Genomic DNA, 25,124 nt, shown 5'->3' with positions numbered 1-25,124 from the left:
TCATCCATTATGTCCACAACAGAATACCTAGAGCTCAAAAGTTTTGCAGCCTCCTAGCCTTGTTCTGGTTCCTGTGAAATTTATAATATCTTCAGGCTTTCTCAAGTTTGTGTCACTTACAGTCAAGCTGTGCCAGAGATGGAAGACTTTCTCAAGTCCTCCTTCCTTCAAAAACTGGCTGATTGTAATTAGACTCGATTCACCCTTTTGTGAGGACTTATACAGTTGAACCCTTCATCTTTCACATGAACTGCTCCATTACTGTTTACATTTTTTAAAAGCTAATTTCCAGTATCATCTTCACTAGAGATACTGATCTCTGCATAGTTACATATGACATCAGCTGAGGAATTAGTTGGAGGTCTTAAAGTGTGATTCTTATATGGGGATATGTGTGTGTATTCTTCATTAGCTTCACCAAATGTTACATGCATGATCTGTGCCCAAGGTAGACTTATATCCTGAAAAGTTTTGGGGCAACTTAAGAAGATAATTGGAACAGTAAAATGGATCATAATTGTGGAAGGTTTGGGATTTTAATCATTTTCCTAACTTATTTTTAGCCCACTGTGGGCACATCTACATATGCTGCTGTGGCACCATTGTTACTGCACTGTCATTTAGTACTTCCTTTTGAAAGTACTAAAAGATGGCACGGTAACAGCCCATACTGCGCCACGTGTGCCACACACTGTTATTTTCAGGCAGTATGTTGCCATAGCAACATGCTTTGATGACGGACCACATTGCTACGGCGACGTAGCTACAGCATCATGGTTTTTGCCCACGGACACTATGTGGCCATAGCGCATTGGTACGATGATTTAGTGTCACATGTAGATACTCCCTGTATTCCAAAATGACTTGGACAAGAAAATCCAAATTTGGTTTAACCCCATGCTGAGTACTGATATTAATGTCTAGGTTTGGGGGGTACATATGTGGTGACAGTGGAAAGTACTTAGTTATTGAAGCCCGCATCTTCAAAATGTGTCTTACCTTTTGTGAGCACAATTTATGTACCCATCATAATCTGGAAGTACAAATATAAGTATAATACATAACTTTGCTAACTATCCCATCCAATTTATGCCTGTAATTGAGGTCATTACTTTTCCAAATGTTAGTATTTATATGCTAAAATTATTTGGAAACATGAAAGGGAGACTTTTTTATTCTTCACCCTCTTCCTGTCTCTTTATCCACTTCCTGGCAGCCGCTGTCTCTGGGTCTTTCTTCCTTCTTCCATCAGGCAGGTTGCTCCTCTCTTTCCCTGTCTCCTCCCACATAATCACCAGATGGCAATACCAGAGGGGTGGGGAAGTGCTTCAGATGGTTAGATAGCACAAGGTTGATCCTCCTTCCTCTTCTATGGTAGATGATGGCCTGTGTTCTCCCACCCATGTAGCCACACAACAATCTGTGTTTTCTCCCACATATCAACCATGGCTTTGGATTCAGTTACAAATATCAAGATCCTTACCATTCAGTACTCAGAGTTTACTATTGGACATTCAGGTGTATAATTAACTTCAGAGAACTTATTAACTCTCCTGTTTGTCCTTGGCTAAAAAAAGAAAAAAGCAAGAAAGCAGCCTCAGATTATTTTAAATGCACTTGGTAATGTTTTAAAATAATATTCCTACATGAGCACTTATGTAGACTTAATAAGATAATACACTAAATGTGAGATGAACGGTAAGTTTAATTGGCTGAATAACAGTCAAAAAACAGCTCTATTGTGTGCTGGATTATTTTTTACTCAGAAAAAGAATGCACACCCCTTCAATTGAAAGCTTTGCAGAAAGGTTTACAGTGTATTTGTGACTGCAGGGAGAAGCTTTCTGGAATTTATTAGCGACTGTATGTCCACGACTGCATCTGCTCATTTCATCACCTAGAATAGAAATACACAGAATATTCATGAGCGTGCTTCTGTATGAGCATGTGTATGACAAATAAATAACATTAAGGAGCATTCTTAACTGGGGAATGAATGGTCCATTCGAAAGATATTATTAACCCAGTATGTTACAATGATCTATTGGTATTAGAGAAGGAAGCAGGAGGTGAATATGCTCCACTTCCTTCTGCTCCAATGTAAGTACTAATCCAGAAGCACTGGATCCCACTGACATACTCTCCTACTCAGTGACTTTCACCTGCCCTTGTAGCCAAGCTTTGCAGTGATCCTGTTATCTTGGCAGAGCCTTGGATCAGTCAACTGCCAAGCAGGGAGATGTTACCTTCATAACGCCTAAAGGAAACTCTTCTACTATACATATCTCCCTTAGGACCAGCTCAACAGCAAGGCTCCAGGAGCTTCTCACAAGCCTGGTGAGCCTCCCTGCAGCACAGAAGCTCACTCCCAGCCTCTTGAGGCAGCTGTGCCTGTGTAGCCACTCCTATTCTTCAGGGTGGGCTTCAGTAGCTTCTAGCTCTGGCCCAGCCATTTCCAATAACAGTGGGAACCCAGAGTTTATAAGCCCCTGGCTTCACTGCTGCCTTCTTCATTGAACATATTTTTACTGCTGTGCTTTATCTGCCTTGCTATTACCCCTATTCATTCTCCTGATCTCTGCCAGTTCCTCCTTTTTCAATTATACATCCCAAAACCACCATTCCTTACAATCTGTCTTGTCTCTCACAGCTTCTCTGCCACTTCTGTGTTAGTTTTATGCACTCTCCCATCACCCACAACTGTCCATTATTCTCATCTTATCAAGCACTGTCATGCCTGAAAAAAAATAATTCCCTAAGAGTCCATCAATGGTCATAATTTGCATCAAGCAAGAGTTGAAAAAGAGAGAAAGAGAATGATGCAGTGCCATTATGGAATACTTCACACCAGCAGGATATGTGCATTGCTTACCTGAATAACTCCAACAAGCAAAAAATGTGGTTTATTGAAGCCAGTAGAAACATTTCTATGTTCTATAACAGAACCAGGTTTCCACAAAGGGCGGTTTATGGTCAGCCTTGCCTTCCCTCCCACTCTTCCCTGCGCTACATCTTCATTCATGTTTGCAACTGAGCCCTGATTTTGCATTTAGCTATGCAGAGTCACTCCATTATGCTTCAGTAAGAAGCCTGAAGTCAACTTATCAAGCTAGTGTTCATCTATTCCCTGACACAAGACAGTCCCAGTGATCAGGATTATAATTAGCAATAATATATTGAGTATAACTTTATTAAACTCAAATCATAAATAACAACACCATCACCTCTATTATTATTGTTTTTAAATGCTTTATAAATGCAGTTGTGCAAGTGGGTAGTGGTTTTCATCAAGAGGTGTTACTGCACATCAAGAAGCTATTCATTTAGCCTCACAATACCCCTGTGTACCCAAAAAGTATTATGCCCATTCTACCATGGGATAAATGGGAGTGTAGAATGTTATTTTTTTCCTCTGCACACTGCCAGAAAGAGAATTAAATGGTACACGAGCCAAGATCTCTGAACTTAACCACTAGATGACTCTTCCTTGAAAGCCAACCTAGTTAAATGTTAATGAAATGCTTATTCTGGAAACTTAGTAGAGTGTTACCAACTGTATAACGATGTTATCAAAACAAATCCCCAAGCTAGTATGCAAACTTGCTGTCAATAGTGCTGCAGTTTGAGGGTTGGTTTTTGGTTTTTTTGGGTTTTTTTTTAAAAACCTTGTCTGCATTATATTTAAAATTCTTAGGTCAGATCTCTCAAATCTGTTCACTGCAGTGATGGTCTCCCTTCTATTCATTCCAAGCTCATTCTCTGCACAACGGTCCCATTGATTTCCAAAGCAGCTCTGTACTCATTTCACGTGCAGGCTCTGCGATAGAGATGTACAGTGTGGATGATGCAGGAAAATTTTAGCTGCGTGTTTAATTTAAAAAGTGATCATTATTCCCTCTCAAACTCAGACCCTCTCAAGTAAAATCTAATTGTCTGGATGCAGCTAAGGAGAGTGTTCTGTATTTTAAAGCAGTGTAAAAGAACAGAAATGTGACATCTTAAATTTGAGAAGCTTCATTAGGTTAGTAAAAAAATTTCCAGATAGAGTTTTCTTCCTTTAATAGCATGAACACTCAGCCTCAGTTTCATGGTGAACTTTGGAAGGCACTCAAATCAAAATGGGCTAATAATAGCCAGAGCAAACATTATTAAAACCTTTTGGCAGTGTGCTGACCAGTGATCCAAGTCACTAGTAATTTTCAGATACCTGGTTGTAAATTACAGGAAACTGATTACTAACACGGTCAGCACAGGGCCCCAATTTTAATATTAACATTTTTGTCTAAGATGCATGCAGCAGTGATTTTTACATTACAGCTAGAACAAATGAGGCTTTTTTAATATGTTCTGCAATGTTATATACTGCTAGAAAATCATAATGCAAAAGAAATTTCAATATTGTGCCTATCCTTTAATAGAAAGAACCATGAACAATACTAGCTCACAAGATAGGATGCAGCCATTGAAATCAGACAGGGAAAACAGAACATCAGTCAAATAGAAAAGAATGATTTATTATCTCCCTCCTGGCAAAATTACAGTGACAGTGTTTATGCAGTGGTATCTGAAATTACTGACTTACTGTATTTCTGTCATAGTTCATGCAAAAAACACATAATAATATAGGAAGGTATGTCAAATATTGATCTATAATAACATCTCCATGAAAGTCAGCTATGTATTTAGGTACTGATGCTAAAATATATGTATTATGTTACACTATATGCAAGTACAGGGTTATAATATAATGTTGATGTTTCATTATCAAATCTGAAAGTGCATGGGTAATACTGTGCCACTGGTTGCACTGATGCTAATCTGAAATAACTCCATTGGCTATTTATTTGTAGCACATTACTCTGGCCCCAACCTGGCCCTGCAGGGGGTGGGCAGGAAGCATGCATGTACTATCCCCAATGCAGCTGCTGGGGGTGCACAGAGGGGCTGCCCAGCCTTGCAGGGAGAAGCAGGCATGGCTGCTGCCAGGGGCTTGGGGTTTGGAAATTTGGCAGAGGGAAGGTGGCCATATTAACGGCCACTGCTCCTCCACTGTCAAATTTCCTGATACATGTGGAGCCCCGTGGGCCAGATGCGATGGCTCTGTGGGCCATATTTGGCCCGCGGACCAGAGGTTGAGCATCCCTGAACTAAGCCATTGATTCTGCTTCCAAAACTGGATGATCCTGAGAAAACTATTGAAAAGCAAGAGTATCTGCTCAGAAAGCACTGTGGCTTTTGCACTGGCTCTGTGCCTAACAGTAATCCCATCTCCACTGGAGCCATGCTGCCAGGGATCTATCCAGGGACAATACTTAGCAAGCAACTATTTGTAGGAGCTCCAGAGAGACAGTTAAATAGAAAAGACAACATGGTCCTTGGCTATATCATTAGTCCTGATTAAGCTCTGTGAAATCAAAGAAGGCATTGAATACATGTCCCCTGGCCTTTGCAGAGTCTGCCTTTCATGGAGTCTGCATGTGGGGGAGATCAAGTCACATACAGCTAATCCCTTCCCATGAATGGAAAAGACCCGTCATAGGTTTAGGTCTTTAATTTTTGTTCAAATTATCATATTTTTCATTAATCATATTAAGGTCAAGGGACCCAAAATATTTAAATTGCATTATTCATATGGAGGGCTGTAAAGATACAGATTTACAAATGGTAAATTGCTTATTAGCAATTTGTTATTTTAAATACTATGGGTGGGATATTTAAAAATGCTTAGCAGTAGCATTTCTTTGCTGTCGCTCAGATCAATAGGTCAGCTCCCATTGACTTCAATGGAACAGTGAATCCATCATGTGCTTTTGCAATATCCTAGCCTGCAAGTACTCTAGAGTCACAGTCAGAAGTGTCCTCCTCTCATGGGCATCAGTTTTTCTATTGGCCTGTGAGCTGAACTCCTACTAAAGCATGTGGAAATTTAGCACAGAAATAGATAGAATGGTTTGGGTGCCAGTTTCACAACATAGGAAGTGAACTGAAAGTGCAGTTTTATGAGTTGATGAAGCATTGTTAGTGGAAACTGCTTCATACAGAATGACATTAATGAAAAATAATGCCCAAGTAGATAATTATCCTAGTAATTGTTTTTAAAACTATAATTGAATAAGTCATTCAATGACAACTTTCAATCCTGTTAAAATATGTTAGGCTCTAACAGACTGTGATTCTGATTTCACAGTGCAAGTGACAGTATCTCCATTGAAGCCAAAGAAGTTACGCTGGTGTGAAATAAGTGTACGTTGGAGCAGGAGTAGGATTTCAGGCTGCTGCATAGAGTTCTAATAAAACCAAAAATCACAAAGCCAAATCTGTCTTTTTTGCCAAGTACACCACTCTAACAGTGGGTTACACTAGGACAAACCCCTGTCTGGTCCTTAATGATGAACAAACTATTTCAAAATCTTTCTGGAAAAAACAGGCTGTTTTTCCTTCCTTCCAGTTATGATCAAACATGTCATGAGAGCTTAAAATACTTTCTCTTGGATGCTTATGTGACTCCCCAAAGTAATATAAACTATAGTACTTGGATTTAGAGTCCTTACCTTTTGTTCCCTCCCAACCCATTATTATTAATAACCCTTCTCACTGACCCAGCTTCCCCAGCAAACCTGCATGTGGCTCTCCTGCCTTCAGGGCACCAGGCCACCTTCACCAGAGGTACCTAAAAGAAGTCGGTGGCTCCTACCTTGCTCTCTAAGTCAGAATGATCAGTAAGAAATTATGGTGTGGGTCCTCAAAGAGCTCTTATACTTCTTATCTCTTCACAGAGCAGAGAGAGGTGGCTCGTTATCATTGCGGCAACTAGCAATCAGGTTTAGACTCTGAAATCCTTAGCCATGCGCTTTCTTTTATTATGTGTGTGTACAGTACCTAATACTATGGGAACTTGTGCTAAGTTTACATGACCCAAAAAGTAAGTATCACAAGCAAAGAGGGATAGCCTCTCCTGATTATACAAAGCAGGCAAACCTGTCCCAAACTGGATAGGTGCACTGGGATTTTTGCTCTCCTGTTTCTTCCCCCTCCCCCTTCCCCCTTCTAATACATGAAAAACTGGAATGAGTTTATATGAGAAAACTCCAGGGCTCTATCCGTTATTAAGGTAATTTCTGTTAAAGACAAGGAGACTTTACCGATATGAGTGTTATTTGAACATTAAATTGAGTCATTTTTCCTACTTCATTAGCCTTTCCAAAATTTATTAGGTGACATTCTTTATATCATATATCTCATCCCTTCAAATATAAGAAGCCCTTGAATTTATGACACCCACATTTTCTGACTCTCACTTTCAGTAAAAAATATAATATCAGTTAAGAACATATTTACAAAGGTGAAAACTCAGTGATGCATATAAACATGTTTCATTTGGGTTTTGCTCAGATTTAAGATTCAGGCAATCTTTAAAAGAAATATTTTTTTTAAATGTATCTTATATTTGAAAGAATGGCTTAGAATCATTCACAAACCCTCTCTGCCTCCTGAGAAACTTGTGAGAATCTTTCATTAGTATCTTAGCAGATGGGGGGGCTAAAAGAGAGAGGTTAAGTGGTTTATACCAGGTTACAGAGTCAGTCCTCGTCAAAGCTCTGGCCTCTAGTGCTATGCTCAGTGTAGTTGTGGCACACATAAACTGACTCCACACCTCCCCTGAAATCAGTAACAGCTAAGGGCACTGAGCACCTTGAAGGACTGGACTTAAATTACTTTATAGATGTCCTAAGAGATGTCTTGTACACAGGAGCCATTAAATCTCTGACTTCTAATTAGGCCCTCTACTTATGCAGCTTAAGACTGTCTCTGCTGTTTTTTACAGCTACTCATTACCCAGCCAGATTCTGATCACAGTTATGCTGCTGTAAATCAGGACATCTATAGAATTACTTAAGATTTACACTGGTGTTACATCTGGTTCTGTATCCTTACATTCCAGATATTACTCTTGCCCAGGGTGCTTTTCCTACTTTGTTTCCTTGATTAAGGTGACAGTCAGAAGTTGTATTTGCCACCCTAATGGTTCTTCCTGGATGTTGGCCTTTACACTTTCTGACACCAAGCTCCATCATGCCAGACTTGCACACATTCCCCTAGGCTGTTTGAATCTTCTTGTACATCATAGCCGTCCTCTTTAGTATCATCAGGTATTTGCATCTTTGGACACAGTACCTTAGTCCTTCACCTGCATCACTTACCAGCAAGTTAATCAGAGAAATCTCAACATGGAGCCTTGTTGGGGACCTTCTCAACAGATCTTTTCAGGAACACTATTTTCTTTTAAAAGACCCTTGGCCTGAATCTGTTGCCCAGTGCCAGTCTAAATAGGAAGTAGCTCTCCTGAAGTCTGTGAGCCAGATTCTCTGCTAGTGTAAAGTGGCACAGACAGCTCCATGGATTTCCAAAGGATTTGGATTTATGCTGTCATAAAATTTAAAAGAAGTGAGAGGTCCTGCATGGAGAACATATGATGATGAACTGAGCTAACAGTTGCCTGAGGATGTTCCCAAGCAGCCTCCGTCTACTTTGCTTGCTAACTGCCAGAAAACCAACAGAAAGTCAAAGAAAAGCTTTGGGAGTAAAATAATGGAAAAGACAAGAAGAGGCCATCTTCCCAGGAACAGCAGCAGTATCAGGAACATCATTCTGCCACCCCAGTGATAAATCAGACAGTTATCAACATCTTGTCCTGGTAAGTCACCCAACAAAAGGGAGAACACAAGTCACCTTCCCTTACCCCTTCCAACAGGAACACAGCAGCAGCAAGACTGAGAATGCTGTCCCTAAATCAAGAGGATCCATCCTGCTCTTCTCCCCTTTCTTCAGTTTTGCAAGCTTAATATCCAGAAGGAGCATCACATCAAGGGAAGGGTAAGTAGGCCCAATCACTACCCACACTGCAGGGAAATTTCTCTGAGTGTTTCATACACACAGGGATAAATGGAATGAGGTGACATACACATATGAGGCAATATACACTCCCCACATTAGAGGCAACAGCTGGACAGTTGTTAAATCTCTATCACTGGACATGTCCAATAGGAGGTTGGACAGGCATTGGTCAGGGATGACCTAGGTGTAGCTGTGTTTATGTGCTATTATGGATATTTCCCATGCTTCTGGGCTTTGCTGGTTGCCACATGAAGCTGGGAGGGAATTTTTCCCCTCCTGCTATATGTGTCAGCATTTTTTTAAAGCCTTTTTCAGAGGCATTGGGTGTTAGCTGTAGCTAAGGCTGGGGGTTTTGACTGGGAAGTGCCAATACTTCTCCTGGGACTTAAAGCCAGATGTTCCTAACCCAGAGGATCTTGTACCTCTGTTCAGAGTCAGACCAATTTCCATATTTGGAGTCAAGAATTTCATCCCATGGTCATATTGATACAGAGTAGGCATGTCTGTAGGAGACATTACTGCACAGTGGTTGCTGCACATTTATTTAGTACTTGTATAATCAAATACTAAAAAAATGTGCAGTAACCAGGGTGCTGTCAGTGCTGTGATACACTACTGTGCAGTATTATTCAGCTACTGCACAGTCAGCATCTCATGTAGACAAACCCACTGTGAGGTTTTTTGCCTTCCCCTCTAGTGGGGGCATGACTTTCTTCTTTGGATTTCTTGAGCATATTGTTAACCTTTGTGGCAGCAAGACATTGGCTGCCATGGTTCTTCTGCTTTCTCTATAGCAGATTAGGGCGTTAAGTCTTTTGGTTGTGTCAGAGTTGACTGTGTAGTTTTGTTAAGAGATTAGACAATGGGTTGGTTTGAACAGGGATGATCCTGCCTCAGACAGGGGGTTAGACTACGAACTTTCAAGGTCCCTTCCAGCCCTACTTCTCTATGATTCCATGACACCCAGCATCAACACAGCAAACCCAACAGCTTTAGGAGCTTGGTCCAAAGTCAGTGGAAGTTTTCTGTTCAAGTTAGGTTTGGCTCAGACCCAAAACTTGGGGAGGGGGTGTGCAAAGGGATGTAAACAAGGACTCACACCACTCCCAAGCTATTGCACCCTCAGCAACAAAAAGAAAAAGCAAGCCAGCTCCCTTCAGCTCTTGACTCAGTCTCAGCCAATATCTCCTTACTAGGAAGGAGAAAAAGGCAATAAACTAGCAGCACTAAGCCAGCATGCATTAACAAAGATCCATAATGAGCTATTGGCATGCATCTATCCCACATTTCCCACCCTTAGCGATAGGGAAATCCAAAGCTAAACTTAAGTGCACAAAAGGAATATACGGTGCTCAGAAAGACTGTGCCTCATCAACAACAGCCTTATTTAAAACAATTACTTGCACAAGGCAACTGAGGTTCCAGTGAAAGAATGGGAGAAAAACCTGTCTGTTTTAACCTCCATGCTACTTTAAATTCTTCCCACTGGTATTGATTCCCAAAAGGCCATTATAGCACATAGGGGATCACCAAAATATGCCACTGTCCTAGGCATAACCCTTCTCATCAGCACCCTGAAGGGCTGCAGGGATCCCCACTAATGCTGGAATCCTCCACTGTTCAGATAAGGCAATTGTGCTCTTCCTTTTTGTGCTGCCGAAGAGAACCCTAGAATTTCAAGTAGAGATCTGATAGCACTGAACCACTGGCAATTGCCAATAAAAACTAATAAAAAATGGAAAACCCAGCAAGCTTCTGATACTACAATAATATGTCTAAGTCTGGCCTCTTTCAAGGTACAGCACCTTAATTGAAAGAGGTAAAAGACAATGTGAGGAAGATTCTGTTCTCTGCATAATTTTAAAACATAACACCCACAACAGAATTATCTCACAAAATGTCTACCTCACAAAAATGTCTATCCTGGATTATTACTTTCAAATAGGTAATTGTATAAAGACATAGACATCTTTATGTCTGACTCCAAACACTTACTTAATCACAGCTAGTGGGCCATATCCTGGATAGTCCCTGTGAACTTCACAGGAGAGGAAAAAAAAAATGCAAGGATGATCTGGCTTTAGTTCTCCTATATAAGTAGCCTTATGGCCAGATCCTTCACTGGTGTAGATCAGCAACATTTACTTCAATGGATCTATGCTGATTTAAACTAGCTAAGCACAAGTTCCATAATTTATTCAAAGAAGTGCAGGCTCTGCTCTCTCCTAGGATTTTGACAGATGATAGCTACATAATCATGTAGGCAGAATCATGACCCACCCTGCTCCCCAGTAATAAGCATAGTTGTGCTATGTTAATTCCAAATTTGAGAGGGATTGTAGACACTTCCTAGGATAAAATTAGAATTAAAAAAGAACTTGATAAATTAGAGAACAAAATAAAGTTCAGCAAAGGGAATGGAAGATGCAGCACCTAGGGAGGAAAACTCAAGTGCGCACACAGCATGAGGGATAACTAGCTAGGCCATAGCTCTGCCAAGAAGGATGAGTCAGCAATGTGAGACTGTCAAAAGAAAAGAAAATTCAGTTGGGGCTGCATAAACAGAAGCACTGTATGCAAAACATGAGAAGTGATAGTCCCATTTGATCAGGCTTTAGCTAAGCCTAAACTAGCATATTCTGTATGTAGTTCTGGGCTCTGCATTTTAAGAAGGATATAGAGAAACTGGAGAAGATCCAGATATGAGAAACAAGAAAAATAAAGAAGTTAAAATGCAAGCCTATGAGAAAAGGTTAAGAAAACTTGGTATTTTTATTCTGGAGAAAAGGAGATTAAAGGGGAACACATCTGCATATTTGAAAGGCTGCTCTAAAGAAGAGGGAGAACTGCTTGCCCTTGCCACAGACAGCAGGACTTGTGGCAATGAGTTTAAAATAGATTTAGATTAAATCTCTGGGAAAACTTTTTAACTTTAAAAACTATAATAATGGCATGTTCTGATCGGGATCTGAAGGAATTTCCTGCTTTGGAGGTTTACAAGAAGCTGGACAGGCATTAGGGGTGTGCAAAACAGGCTGTATTCGATTCAGATTTGGATTCAGCCTGAATTGGGGGACAGTGATTTGATTCGTTGATTCGGATCACTGTCCCGATTCAATTCAGTTGAATCTGAAGATTCAATGTTGATTCGGAGAATCAGCGATTCGGCCATAGACACAGCTTTTTATGTTTTTTCTACATACCTCAAGGTACCAGGTGCGGCTTATGAATGCTGAGATGGTGGGGCAGATGGAGCATCCCACAGGAGTATGCCCCCCCCCATGTGCTTGGTGGTGGACCCAGAAGTGGACTGGAAGTACTTCCGGTCCACTTCCGGGTCCGCCGCTGAGTGCACGGGGGACCCACCCCTCACACCCCCTCAGCTTAGCAATCGGCCATGGGGGGACCCCAGGTGCCCCCCCCAGACTCAGGAGGCACCAGTTGCTGAGTCAGGGGTTGGGGGTTGGTCTCCCACGTGCTCCATGGTGGACCCGGAAGTGGACCAGAAATGCTTCTGGTCCACTTCTGGGTCCACTGCTAAGCGCTCTAAGGATGCCCCCCCACTGCTCCTGTGGGACACTCCATCCACCTCAGCATCTCAGCATTCACAAGCTGCCTGGTACCTTGAGGTATGTAAAAACAACATTTAAAGCTCTATGTCCAAATTATTGAATCTCTCTGAATTGCTCCAAATCGATTCAGAGAGATTAAAGGGTCTCCTGATTCGATTCAGGTTCAGAGATTTGGCCACTGAATCGGGCCAAATCTCTGCCAAATTGAATCTAACTGGAATAGTTTATGAATAGAATACCTCCATTGTTGCAGAGGCTTTGACTGGATGGCCTTTAAGGTCCTTTCCAACCCTATGATTCAATGATTTTAAGTCCATGATCTATTTTCTCTATGCTATGCCTACAGAGGGGCTGATTCTTCCATTAGTATTTATAGTAATAGTATTTTACTGCTTAAGTGGTCCCTACCCTAGTCCATGTTAGGGACTGACAGAATCAGACCCAGAGAAAACGTAAGAAACAGGGTCAATGTTCTGAAAAGGTATTTGACACGCTGTTGGGTCTGAGAAGCCTGACTACTAAAAGTGCAGGAGTAAGTTGACTGGGGAACTGATTCATGGGATAAATTTCCTCTGTGATATAAAGAGCACTTGAACAAATGCAGAACATAAAAGATTTTCTGAGTATCCTAAATAGACTGTGCATCACACAGCCAACTACATCCCTGTCCTGGTACAAATCCAAGCTGTCATATGTAACCTTTAGAAAGGAGGCTGATTTGAGGTGCAGTGGGCATATCCAAAACTGAGAAACTGTTGGAGTGGTATTATCAAAAGTATAACCTACAAAATACATACCTCTCATCCTTTCAGCCCCAAGGTATGTGTACAACTGTTGTCAGAGATAAAGTGAGCTATATAACATAGAAAGGTTTGTTCTTACAAGAGAGGTGCAGAGTCATGTTGTCATGCAATACTTCCATCACTGATATAATAGACTTAAAATATACAGGGCCTTTGGAAAAGGGGCCAAGTCACAGACTTGGATCCTTTTCATTAACTAATTGAAGGAGAACTCCCCAGACCAAGAATCAGTTCCAGGAGACTTATAAATATGTCAGGTTGTATGATACATAGGAAATAGCAAACGTAAAAAAGTTAATGATGACTCACTTCTCCTTCAGTATCAACTACAGGTGCTGATTATCTATTATGACACAACAATTTGTGCTGCTCTACCAGCCATTTAGTCTGCTACATCATTATTCTTTCCGAATAGAGGCAACATAATAGTAGGACTTAAGTTCCCTCTTTATAAGGATCCTGCTGAAAGGTAGGAGAATTATAGGTGGGGTATAACTAGGGAAGGAGAGGTGTGAGATAGGGGAACAGATAACTTCATGATATGTCACAGAAACTTTAAGTTTCACAGCTCTCCCCTCCTATCACATTCTGTGGTTAAAATGCACCTCCCAGATGATGCTTAATGAGACCTTGAAGTCCTTACTTTGTTCTGCCTTTGATGATGGCTCCAGCAGCTGAAAGCCACAAAGCTGGAAGCTGTTCCCCTTTGTCAGATGCTGCATGGAGTACAGATCAGCCAGTTCAGGAAGTCAGGGCCATTGTTTGCAGAAAGTATTTTATGTAAGTCGAGGTTGTTCTAGGTTTACTCCCTTTTACCTTTAATTAGATAAGGATAAAGCACTGTCACTGGTATTTGTGTTTCATATGTAGTGTGCGGTCTTCAGAGATTCTGAGCATCTGTGGTGCTGTTGACTGACTCCTGTATGTGTCATGGATTTGAATTCCAGCTATTTGTTTTTGTCAGGCTGTAGATTAGCTTGAGAATTTTTGAATCTTTGGATAAGTGGCACATTGTAAAGGCAGTCATTATTGTTCTATATTTATACAAGGTGCTACTTAAATTATTCATTAAAATTAATTATCTAAATGATTTAGCACTGTTTTTTCTTGGCAAATTATTTGTAAATCATCCTGGGTTTTGTGACTATATTTACTGTTTGTAAGTATTCAGCAGATAGTTTATTTGGATGAATTTCAGCCTATAGGAAGCGCCTGAACCATCATAATTTCTGTTGTATGGTTGGTCAGAGGGTATTGTATCTACTCTGATAGGCTGAATGTGACTTTAAAAAGAAAATAGCAGATGACAAATAATGAATAGTGAGTAATGAGTAGCCTTGTTCACATGGAAGTACTTGCATTTGCATGAAAAACAGCCAATATACAAGTGCTTATGAGCAGCCAGTAACTGAACAGTTAGAACTCAAATGGATGTTTGCAAGTAATGAGGCAGATTCTGATACCCTTATTCTCTTTGAATAATACCTTATACCCATTTAAATCAATGGGACTAATTGCGTTATAAGTTGCTTCTGTGAATCTCGCACATATTTTTTGCAGCATTTAGCCAACTCCAAATGTAAATAAATACCCTTCCCTTTTGATTGATTCCATTATCTTGTTTAAGATAGATGTTAAGTAACTGGTCTGTACTCCAGAGTTTAACACCTGTTAAGTTTCTTAGGAGAAGGCTCTTCATGAACTTTTTTGCAGAATCATGCTAATCTGTCTGAGCTCAGAAGCAATTTAAATAACAATAAAAATGATTCCAGTTTGAACTCCTGCCGTATACTCCAATGAATTCCATTCTGTGTCAATGGTCTCTTTTATGTCTATCTTTTCTCATTTATCTTAGTTGTAATATGGAAGCCATTTTGCCTCCAGTGTCATTCATCAGCTCCTTTTTAACTTTTTTCCCCTCTCTCTTTCTCACTATAAATTCACACCCTGAAACTTCTAACTACAGTTAGAAAAATCATCTCCATCAGAATTGCCATTGTCCTTAGCATCATTAAAATTTACAGCTCCTCTCCAGGTTTAAACGCACAATTTGACAGATTTCACTTTACATCTCTCTGCATTTCCTGCTGTTACATCTGCATAAAGCATGATTCCATCAGTAGACTCAGCACTGAGGGGGAGAGTTGACTGCAGTTATCTACAAGAGACTTGGTACAAAGTCTCTCAGAAAGTGAGAGATCAGTAAAATGAGATTATTGGCAGCCACAACAGCCTTTGGTGACTTGCAAGTTCCTGCATTAATTAAATAGGAATTGCCCTGGCAGCAAAAGGAGCAGCCTTGATTGACAGCAGGTCTTTTGAAACCAAGTCAAAATGAAACCACATTTAACTATGCCCCTAAATACCCGCATATTTTGAGGACACTGAGAACAATAACTGAGAATTGACAGTTTTAGTCTAGCTCAAATATTCCCATACCTTTTAAAACTGATGAGACTTGAGATGGACTTACTGTGATCAGACAACCTGCATGTTAAGACTCCCTCCCCCATGCACACACCCTTATCCCTTTTTAATTAAGCTTTTTGGGCGGTGGGGGGAGGAATCACTATTCAATATTCAGATAAATTTCAGTGAAAATATTTTTTTCAGGATAGTTGTAAAGTACACGTCAGTTTCTACACTCTTTTTTGGATAAAAGAAACAGCACAGGTAATATGTCGTGAATAACTGTCCTAAAATAGTGGAATTTACTACAGATTTGCTGCCACTGAAGCCAAAGTCTGTCCCTTTGTATTCAGTGTGAATAGCATGGCTTTGAAATAAGCCCCATCTTGTTCATTTCCCAATGTCTACCAAAGCACTGCAAATTCCTGTCAGTCAGTCAGTGGCCTTGTCTACCCATGTGCTTAACTGCAGAGTAGACTAATTAGCTTCAGAGTAACATGTTGCTGTCGACCCGTGTGAAGGTATTAATCCGCAGTAAATTAACACTCCAGTAGAGTAGTACTGTTGGGGACAGTACTATCTTATGCTGGGGTAATTACTGTGATTAAACACATATGTAGATGCTGACCATGGGTGTAAATTGTGCCCAGTCAGCCCAGCCAGCTGGGGGCCAGACTCTTGCCTACCACCTAACAACACAGCTCCACACTTTCAGCACCCTCATGCCCCAGCCATCCCCTCTGCCACCCAATGCCATTACCTGGAGCCTGGGGCTGAACCACCCCTGTATTCCCTGCCAGCCCAGGCCTGCTCCACCCTGGCTCAAATTTCTGCTGTCAAGGTGCATGTATAGGTGCTGTGCCTAGGAGTAGCTTATTCCAGCTCAAATTGCTCCAGAGCTTATTGCTTCATATTAATTGCATGTGTAGATGCACCCAGTGTTCGCTCTTTTTGCCCCTCTTTGTCAGGCATGTAAATCGGACTTTGAATGCATACTGGGCCCACAATGGTAGCCATTAGCCAGTAGAAAAATCTTCAGTGCCTTCAACAGAGCTTGAATGGACCCTAGGGGAAGCTCAAGATATGAAACGTGGATGACAGAGATCCCTAATGTGGAGCCTTTCTGCTGTTCCTCTTAAGAATGGCAACTATTTCTGAAATAATGTTTGTCATGTATGCATTACTCTACAGTTGTGCATTGCTAGATATTTGTTATGGATGGTAACAATTTCAAAGTACTAAAATGAAATAATTTTATAAGCATTTTCTCTGTCCTGGCCAGTGAACTAAAGTTATTTTATATTGGGTTATGAGACTTACCAATATGAATGTATTATCTAGTTTAATAAGGGGCTATAGGAAAACAAGGAGGAAGCAACACAGTGGATCCAAATTAAACTAAGACAGGTGATGGCCTGAAGTGTGAGATTTAAGATGTGGTGCTCTCTTAAATACCTAGAAGGTCAGATGTACAGTTAGCCTGATAATTGTGACAGATCACAGGGAGCAAAAACAGAGGAGGAGGAGGAAAAGAAAGAACAAGTCCAGAAAAAAATATTGGTCAAATGTCACCTTGAAAGTTCTTCATTTGTCTTGGATAAATAGTTCCCTGTCCACTACTGTAATAGTGTTTGCTTAGAAGTATCTAAGAATCAAGACATATAGATGACAAACAACTCAGCTAAAGAAGAAGAATTTGAAAGGATGGTTGCTGTATAATGTTTATTTTATAGATGTTTGCTTCCTGCCTCAGATGCTACTTGTTGACAGTCAATGACAGACAATTTCAGAGCACTCTACATGTTAAAGAAGCATTTAACATATCTAAGGGAGTTAGGTATCCAGAGTCAGTAACCTAGGTGACTATTAAGGAAGTTAGATAACCTGTGGTTCAATATTGAAGTCAGTTTGCAGCTGGAGTCCAGCCAGCAACACTATTCCCAAAGACTCTTAACTGTTCATCAATAGTCAGACGATGGTCCCAGTTGCTTCACAGCAGTTTGGCTAGATCTGGAACCAATGCCTCAGTGCTTTACCAGCTCCCTTGATCTGTGATGTCCCCCAGGCTTAAAAAAAATGTGAACAAGGTACACAGAATTCCAGATACTTTTGAACAGTTGAATAGTCTTTCAAAAACAGAAATGATACTGTGAACAGCTATACTAGACTCTCCTAATATGGGCCCATTGCTCTACCCCTTCACTTTCAAAACAGTTCCTATATGTGGGGCTAGTGAACATGTCCCTGTTCCATCAATACGTGTTGTTCAGAACTTCTCTTGACAATATTACACTGATATTGCAGTAAAGGTATGTGCTGTAAATCTGTGGATATGCATCAAGATGCTTCTTTCAGTGGGGCTATTCATGAGGACAGAGTCCTTCCAGGAAAATGTGTACACTGGTTCTTAAAAGGTCTTATTAATAAAATGTGTCTCTAAAAAGTTCTTATGAGAGCTCATTCTTGCTCAGAAGGATAGTTTCAGTAAAAGCCTGGACAGGCATGTACATTTACCTCAGTGGATTCAGTATTACACTGGTGTATAAAAGTAGCAGACAGCCAACATAAAACCTGAAACCAAGGTAACTTTATTCAGTTTTATTCAGGATTACAAATCAGGGGTAAATCTCCACTTGTGCAGGTTACACTGGCCTAGGTATCCACCAGCACCTATCCAGAGTAGCCATTTCCTTACAGCAAAGAGGCTAATATCTGCTCCCTTGTGTCAAGGCCCAGCAATAGCCACATACTTCATGCAACTATCTTCTTGACCCCAGTAAAATTTACATTGGCTTATAAAACTCATGTAATATATAGCAGAGCATGTGATGTCTGTTCAAACCTAAATCAGCGGGGACCAAGCTTTTTGGCAGGTGTGCTACAAATGAGCTCTGCTCCCTCCCCAAATGCCACTTCGATCCCCTTTCTCTGCCTGATCTGCTGTCCTGTTTTCTGTTCCCTTCTCTATCTTCCACTGTGCTGCCTGCCCCCTACCTGATCTGCCACATGCCGCATACAGGTGATGCCTCTGCCACTTGTGGCATTCATGCCACAGGTTGGCTACCACTGCCCTATACCATCCACTCTTCAAAACCATTTCATTTTGATTACCTCTGAGCATTCTTTAAGGTGTCAGGTTTAAGACTTGGATTATCTGTGTGAACGTGTTACAATAGTTATGTATAACTGCTCTCGTATGTCAGAAGCCTACTAAGCTTTCTCTTCACTAGTTCTTACTAAGAATGGGAGGTTGTCCTTAACAATATGTATTAATCTGTTTGAGCATCACAAACACATAGAACATGCTGTGCTCCATGAGTGAGAAAGCTTTAAAATATGACCATGGTGTAGCTGAAAACCAGCAAAGTTGTACATTGAACATTAGAATAAGTTTCTCACTGTGGGTGACATTTGCACAGGGATGGAAAGGAAGCAAACCAATGGGCTCCGGAAGGGAACATCACTGGAGTCAGAATAATAGGTAAGGTCTGGAGGAAAATACGAACAAATGGAGGTGGATGGAGGAGTCAGGCAAAAAGATTTAGAGATGTCCTATATAGTTCTGCACTAATTCCCAGATTCTGTTTTGGCAGCTTTCCTCCCAATATTTGGCCTCACTTCTCACATAGATGAGCAGTGCACATTTTTAAAAAAAGAAAAATAAATTAAACAGATGACTTAGCTACTTTCCTGATAGTATCCCAGAAAAAATATATCTCCAAAAGGAATGCAAGTGTTTGATCCAAAGTCACTGGTTTCAATATAGAATTATAGGAAAAAAGGACTGGAAAAGACCACAAGAGGTTCTCTACTTCAGCCACCTACTCATCTCTTTTTAAAGCAAAGAATCCCATAGATCAGATCTCTGTGTTCTGCGAGTCAGGTCCTCTATGAAAAGGAAGTAGCATTGTAAAGCAACTTGTGTATTCCATGTATAAGGGGTGACATGAAAGAAAATGCCAAGGTGTTTACATGATCCCTGGTCGGTTATGATTACTGTGGGGGAAGGGTTGTGTGGAATACGTAATAATAGACTATAACAAATGAGTAGAGAGAAGGGTGAGTAAAGGTCCTGAAACAACCAGGTTGAACTTGAAGAGGGATTGTAAGACCCAGTACTGTCTTTTGCAGAGTATTCAGTCTTTGAGAGACTGAAGCTTTTGCTCTTATAATTGTATAAAGTTCCCCCATCTTGAAAACTGCTTCCAGTGTCAGATAGTATCATATTTTATTACAGTGTCATTTTCAGGTTACACTAACAACACAAAGGTAAAAGAAATATATGCCATGTCTCATTTGCTCTGTGCAAAGTCATTCAGGGGCATCTTCTACATCTGCTGATGTTCTTCAGTATGAGCAGCAGAATAATCTTGTGAGATAGAAATGTGCAGCTTATTTCTCAGCATTTTAAGCACCAGCATGACAGTAGTAGAGGAACCCCTCCAGGATGTGTTGATGAAAGTCACCACATTTAAGCAGATTAAGATGAACTGTTCCCAATAATTATTGATTACAATGAGGAATAACAAAACAGCAATTTTATTACTGATTTCTTACCAAGGAGGTCTGTTTTCTTCTGTATTGTTTCTTGTTAATACATAGTCTTTAATAAGAGCATCCAGAAAAAGGAATGTAGATTCCTAGTACTTCAGACACAAACCAAAGCATCCTTGAATGAGGGAAGATAATTAAGGAGAGGAATTCCACCTCCACAGACTGCTTCCCTTCTCCAGGAGTGCTGATTTTCTCTAAATTGCCAGAGCCAGTAGCAAATGAGAGGTGATGGGAATTACAGCCTGCAGACACAGAGACAAAGCAAGCAAAGCTTTAATTAGTGCATTTTGGGGTGGAGATGAATTTCCTGGGAATAAATGATTTGACTCAAGACATATGGAGCCTCTTAGAGGTGAATTGAAAAGCTTTTTACCTTCCAAGACCTGAACCCAGGGTGTTGCTTATGTCTGGTAAGAATGAGTGACATCACCATGACCTGAAACTCAAGGGGATACATAGTTCTTTAATTTACATTCGGATCTCATTTAATTCTGGAAGAATTACATTGATTTCAGTGCCATTTTTGCAAATATTCATTGGTTCAGTTGAAGGCAGAATTATCTAAAGTACACTCTCTCCATTACTTGAAGTGTTAATGATGAGAGCCACTGTTACAAAAGAGGCTTGACTTCAGTGTCTAACAGATAATTAAATGTATTTATTTACTGAGTGATTTGATTTGATTTGTATGCCACCCTTCCCAGCAAAGGCCCAGGACAGCTTACAGAAGAGTTCAAAATAACTTATAAAGCAAGCAAGCAAGTGAACAGACCAGAAGAAACAAAACCACTTATAAAAGCCAACAGAGTACTAAGATAACCTATAGAGCAAAACTCCCTAAGCAGTACCCCAGTTTAGCTTTGCCTGCTAATCACCTGCTCAAAGAGGAAGATGTCATAGCATTTCCTCAAGATGTCTAGGTTTGGGCTTTGACATGCCTAAAAGAGAAGGGAGTTCCAGAACAGCGGGCAACTACCAAAAACAATTTCTCAGATGTCTTTCCCAGGCAAACTTGGTGCACTGAAGGTACTAGTAGGAGGTTAATTTTGGATGACATTAGGGACCATCTTGGGGCATAAGGGAAAAGATGGTCCCTTAGGTATGTAGGACCCAGACTATTTGGGGCCTTATGGGTCAAAACCAGCTCCTTGAATTGCACCCAGGCACCTACTGGGAGCCAATGCAGAACAGGTCCAACTGGAGACCTATATGCCTCTTGCAGCCCTCAAAGGGTAGCATGCAGTTCATGAGCACCCACTTGGCCATCTTTCCCACCCACCCCTATTGCTTCTGTCTTGGTTACTGGGAGGGGGCTGGAGTGCCCAAAATGCAGGCAGCAAAGGGGGCTTGGCTGCCTGCACTGCAAGGGAGTGGTGTGTATAGCTGGGAGAGGGTGTCAGTTGTTGTGCACACAGTGGCAGGGAGCCAGACTGCCTGTGGTGCAGGAGGGGCTCACCATGTGGCACACATAGCTAGAGGGGAGGAATCAAGGCTGCCCGTGCTGTGCATAGGTAGGGTATGGGGTGACGGATAACCTGGTTCCCCCATCCACACAGTATACAACTCCCTGGTCTGTAGCCCCTGGCTGCCTGAAAGTTGAGCAGCCCTATTCTACCATATTGGAGTCATGTGCTCCTGGTGTCCCACCCCATCAGAAAGTCTACTGCCACATTTTAGATCAGCTGCAATTTCCAGACAGGCCTCAAGAGCATCCCCTCCCAGAGTGCATTGCAGTAGTAAAGCTGGAAGGTACAAAGATATGTATAACAGTGGCCAGATCTGAAACTGAAATGAAGGGTCACAGCTGCCTCACCAGTAGCAGGTGAACAGCACTTCTAGCTACCACTGCCACCTAGAGATCTACCTGGAATACCTGAAGGCTTTGAACCTGAATGAGCAAGGGAGGCTGAACCCTATCAATGATGAGCAGTCATCATTTATTACTGATTTCTTACCAAGGAGGTCTTCTGTATTGTTTCTTGTTAATACATAGTCTTGAATAAGAACATCCAGAAAAAGGAATGTAGATTCCTAGTACTTCAGACACAAGTCAGCAAACACCCATTTAATGACCTTCCCCAAAAAGAAGAAGTTGAAGCAGACTGATAGCCAGCTAGGGAATTAGCATCAAGACATGGTTTCTTGAGTAGGAGTTGGACAATTACAGACTGAAGAATGGCTGGCACTGTGCATTCCCAAAAGGAAGCATTGACAACCTGAGCCAGCAATGATCCCAGCTTCCCTTGAATGGCCGTTACCTCGAATAACTCCCGTTCATAGCTGGTCACCCACATTCTCTATGTCAGTGGGCAACAGCAGCTGAAATCATTTGTGTAAACCAGACAAGACAGAGTCTCCTCAACCCCAAACTCTTGACTCTGCAGCAAAATGATTTTCCAATTAATTTGCTTTCAAATGTTTATGCGGCTTTTTGTTGTTCACCCCTTATTTCCTTTCTGTCTCGCTCAGTCTATCTGCCTGTCTTTCATCCAGGGGTGCATGCACATATGCATTGTGCTAGGACCTTAAACAATGCCTTTTATATTTATCATAAATTTCTTCAACTCCCTGTTAAAAGAAAACTTAAGTGAGATGAAGAGAACTCTTTCTACCAACTTAAAGTTCCTCTGTTTAAACTGACACACCCCAAAATGTAACCTCTTTATCTTGGAATGTAACTATAGGCCTAAACTGACTGATTGGTTTAAATTAAGTTATTCCTATGCTTAAAATTGGTCCCCATTGTGCTAGGCACTGTACAGAGAGAACAAAAATAGGATTTGTGCTTTGCATGAACAACAATGGCAACTTTCCTTAATACCAAAAAATGTTTCAGCTTTTCAGAAACAAAGCTGCAACCATGGGAGACTGGTGCCACCTGGGGGGGGGGGTGGCATGTGTCCCCCCTCCCCCTGACCAGTCTCACTGCCTGATGGGAGGTCCCCCATGGCAGATCTCACTGCTCGGGAGTTCCCATGCAGCCAGTCACTGCAGCTGTTTCCAGGAGTGGCTGTGGCCACTTCTAGGAGCAGCTGCAGCAATCGGCCGGTGCTTTCGGGGGGGCACTGGCACTCCCACTTGCCTCCCCTGCCCATCGCCTAAGCGGCAAGCATGGCTGATCAAGGGGTGCACTAGCACTCTCAGGGGGTGCACATGAACCCCCGTGCACCTCCTTATGTGTCGCCACTGGCTGCAACATTGCTAAGTTTTCAGCTTTGGTGATGGCTGACTCAACACCAACATGCTCAGGGCATTAGATTTATTTGTGATCATGAGTTTGCACATGATGTGCATGTGCATTTGATCCTGTCCCTCTGTCCTCTACACACTTATCCCTTCACTGAGAAAAGCCACAAATCTGCGGTTTACGAGTGTCCTGCTCTTATAAATCTTAAATATCAGCCTTGCTCACAAGAAGATGATAGATCAGCAGAACAGAGGGAGGCAGTATGTGATATTTATTCCCATCTGTTGTTTCTTGTTTTAGATATATCTCAGGGTTCTCTTATAAAGGGAGGTAAGTGTGGCAACAGGCAATGAGCAAGTGAGCCCCTTATAAAATATCATTCTTATGGCTCTATGTGGGCATGTCCACCCAGTGAACTTACTGCATTCCAGAGCTGCATCCTCAAGTACACTAGGCTGCTCCAGGAAAGAGTCTTCCTAAACCGGAAGGAAGGTACCCACATCCACAGCACATTTCAGACATGCTGTTTAGCACTACTGAGTGGCAGCGTTGACTAACACTCCCTGAGTGCCTTGCTGACACCATTACACTGATTCCCACTCTGTGCTTGAGAATACCACTCTGCAGCACAGAACATTTACTATGCAGACAGAGCCCCTAATACTCTGCATCTTTCAGACTTTGTTGGGGTGGGTTTTGTTTTTTTGTTTTTTAGGGGGGTTTTGTCCTCCAGGTTGATTTGTTTTGATAAATTCATATGGTGAAGTCATGTTAAGCATTGATGTTTTATCTTATGGCAACATGTAAATGTTACAAACTTTTGAGCTACAGGAGGAAATGGGCTAATTTTAGATTTGTTCCTAGCCCTCTCCATGCGAATGGTGTCGCTGTGAGCCCAGCAATGAAGTTCACTGTGTTGTAGCAGACTGCGCAGTTCCTGAATGTGTCAACCCAGTCTATGAACCAGAACAGTGTTGTCCTGTCTGCAAAAATGGTAAGAATGTGTTGCACTGGCTTTAAAGAAGAGATAAAAGCAAATTACTATAAAAATGTTGTAACCTGTACAGAGCCTTTACTGGTACCCAAACAGATCAACATTTAACCTGTTGCTTCTCACTGTGCGTGAGCTTTAGTTGTCAACTTTTGTGGCAGTAAAAGGCATGGTCCTGCACATGAATCATCTCATTGAAATCAAGGGTCTATACACCTACAGAAGGGTTTAAGGACTGGGCTCCAAAATTAACAATGATCAGTTACACTGAGAATTTCAGTTCTCCAGGGGCTAAATCCTTGTTCCCATAATTACTGTCAGTTGGTATCAATTGGACTAATTTGTATGAGTCCCTAAATTGAGACAGCAATGATTAACATTTGTCCAAGGTCAGCAGGTCTCATTGAAGTCAATAGCAAAACTCCCATTGGTTTTAGGGAAAGCATGGCCATGCCCACGATGCTTTAATTTATTATTTGCCAAAAGTCAGTGTTTATAGTGAGCATTATTTTCCAGTTGAAACTGTTTGGCAAAATCAGGTTGAATTTGTGGTAGTTTTGAGGAAACTACATTTTTCAGTAAATCAGCTATTCTCAGAAAAAGGTCTCCTATCTCTGCATGTGTTTTTTGCCACAACAAAACCGTATCAGAACAAGAATCTCCTAACTCAGACAAGACATCAGGATAAATTCAGAGTTGAATCTAAGTTAGGG

The 25,124-nt window shown here is 41.3% G+C and overlaps 1 protein-coding gene across 1 annotated transcript in view; it reads left to right on the top strand.

The window, feature by feature from the left end:
* Positions 1-25,124, top strand: part of VWC2L (von Willebrand factor C domain containing protein 2-like) — a 121,973-nt gene that overhangs the window by 7,464 nt on the left and 89,385 nt on the right. Inside the window, exon 2 of the mRNA XM_019523398.1 lies at positions 24,285-24,414. Within this exon, the coding sequence (XP_019378943.1) occupies positions 24,285-24,414 (130 nt within the window). The remainder of the gene's footprint in view (positions 1-24,284; positions 24,415-25,124) is intronic.

The sequence above is a fragment of the Gavialis gangeticus genome, unplaced genomic scaffold, assembly GCF_001723915.1.
Source record: "Gavialis gangeticus isolate Ggan-Ray unplaced genomic scaffold, GavGan_comp1, whole genome shotgun sequence".
In the NCBI taxonomy this organism is placed as follows: Eukaryota; Metazoa; Chordata; order Crocodylia; family Gavialidae; genus Gavialis; species Gavialis gangeticus.
The sequence above is the reverse complement of the archived record's forward strand: the minus strand, read 5'-3'. Positions and strand labels throughout refer to the sequence as shown.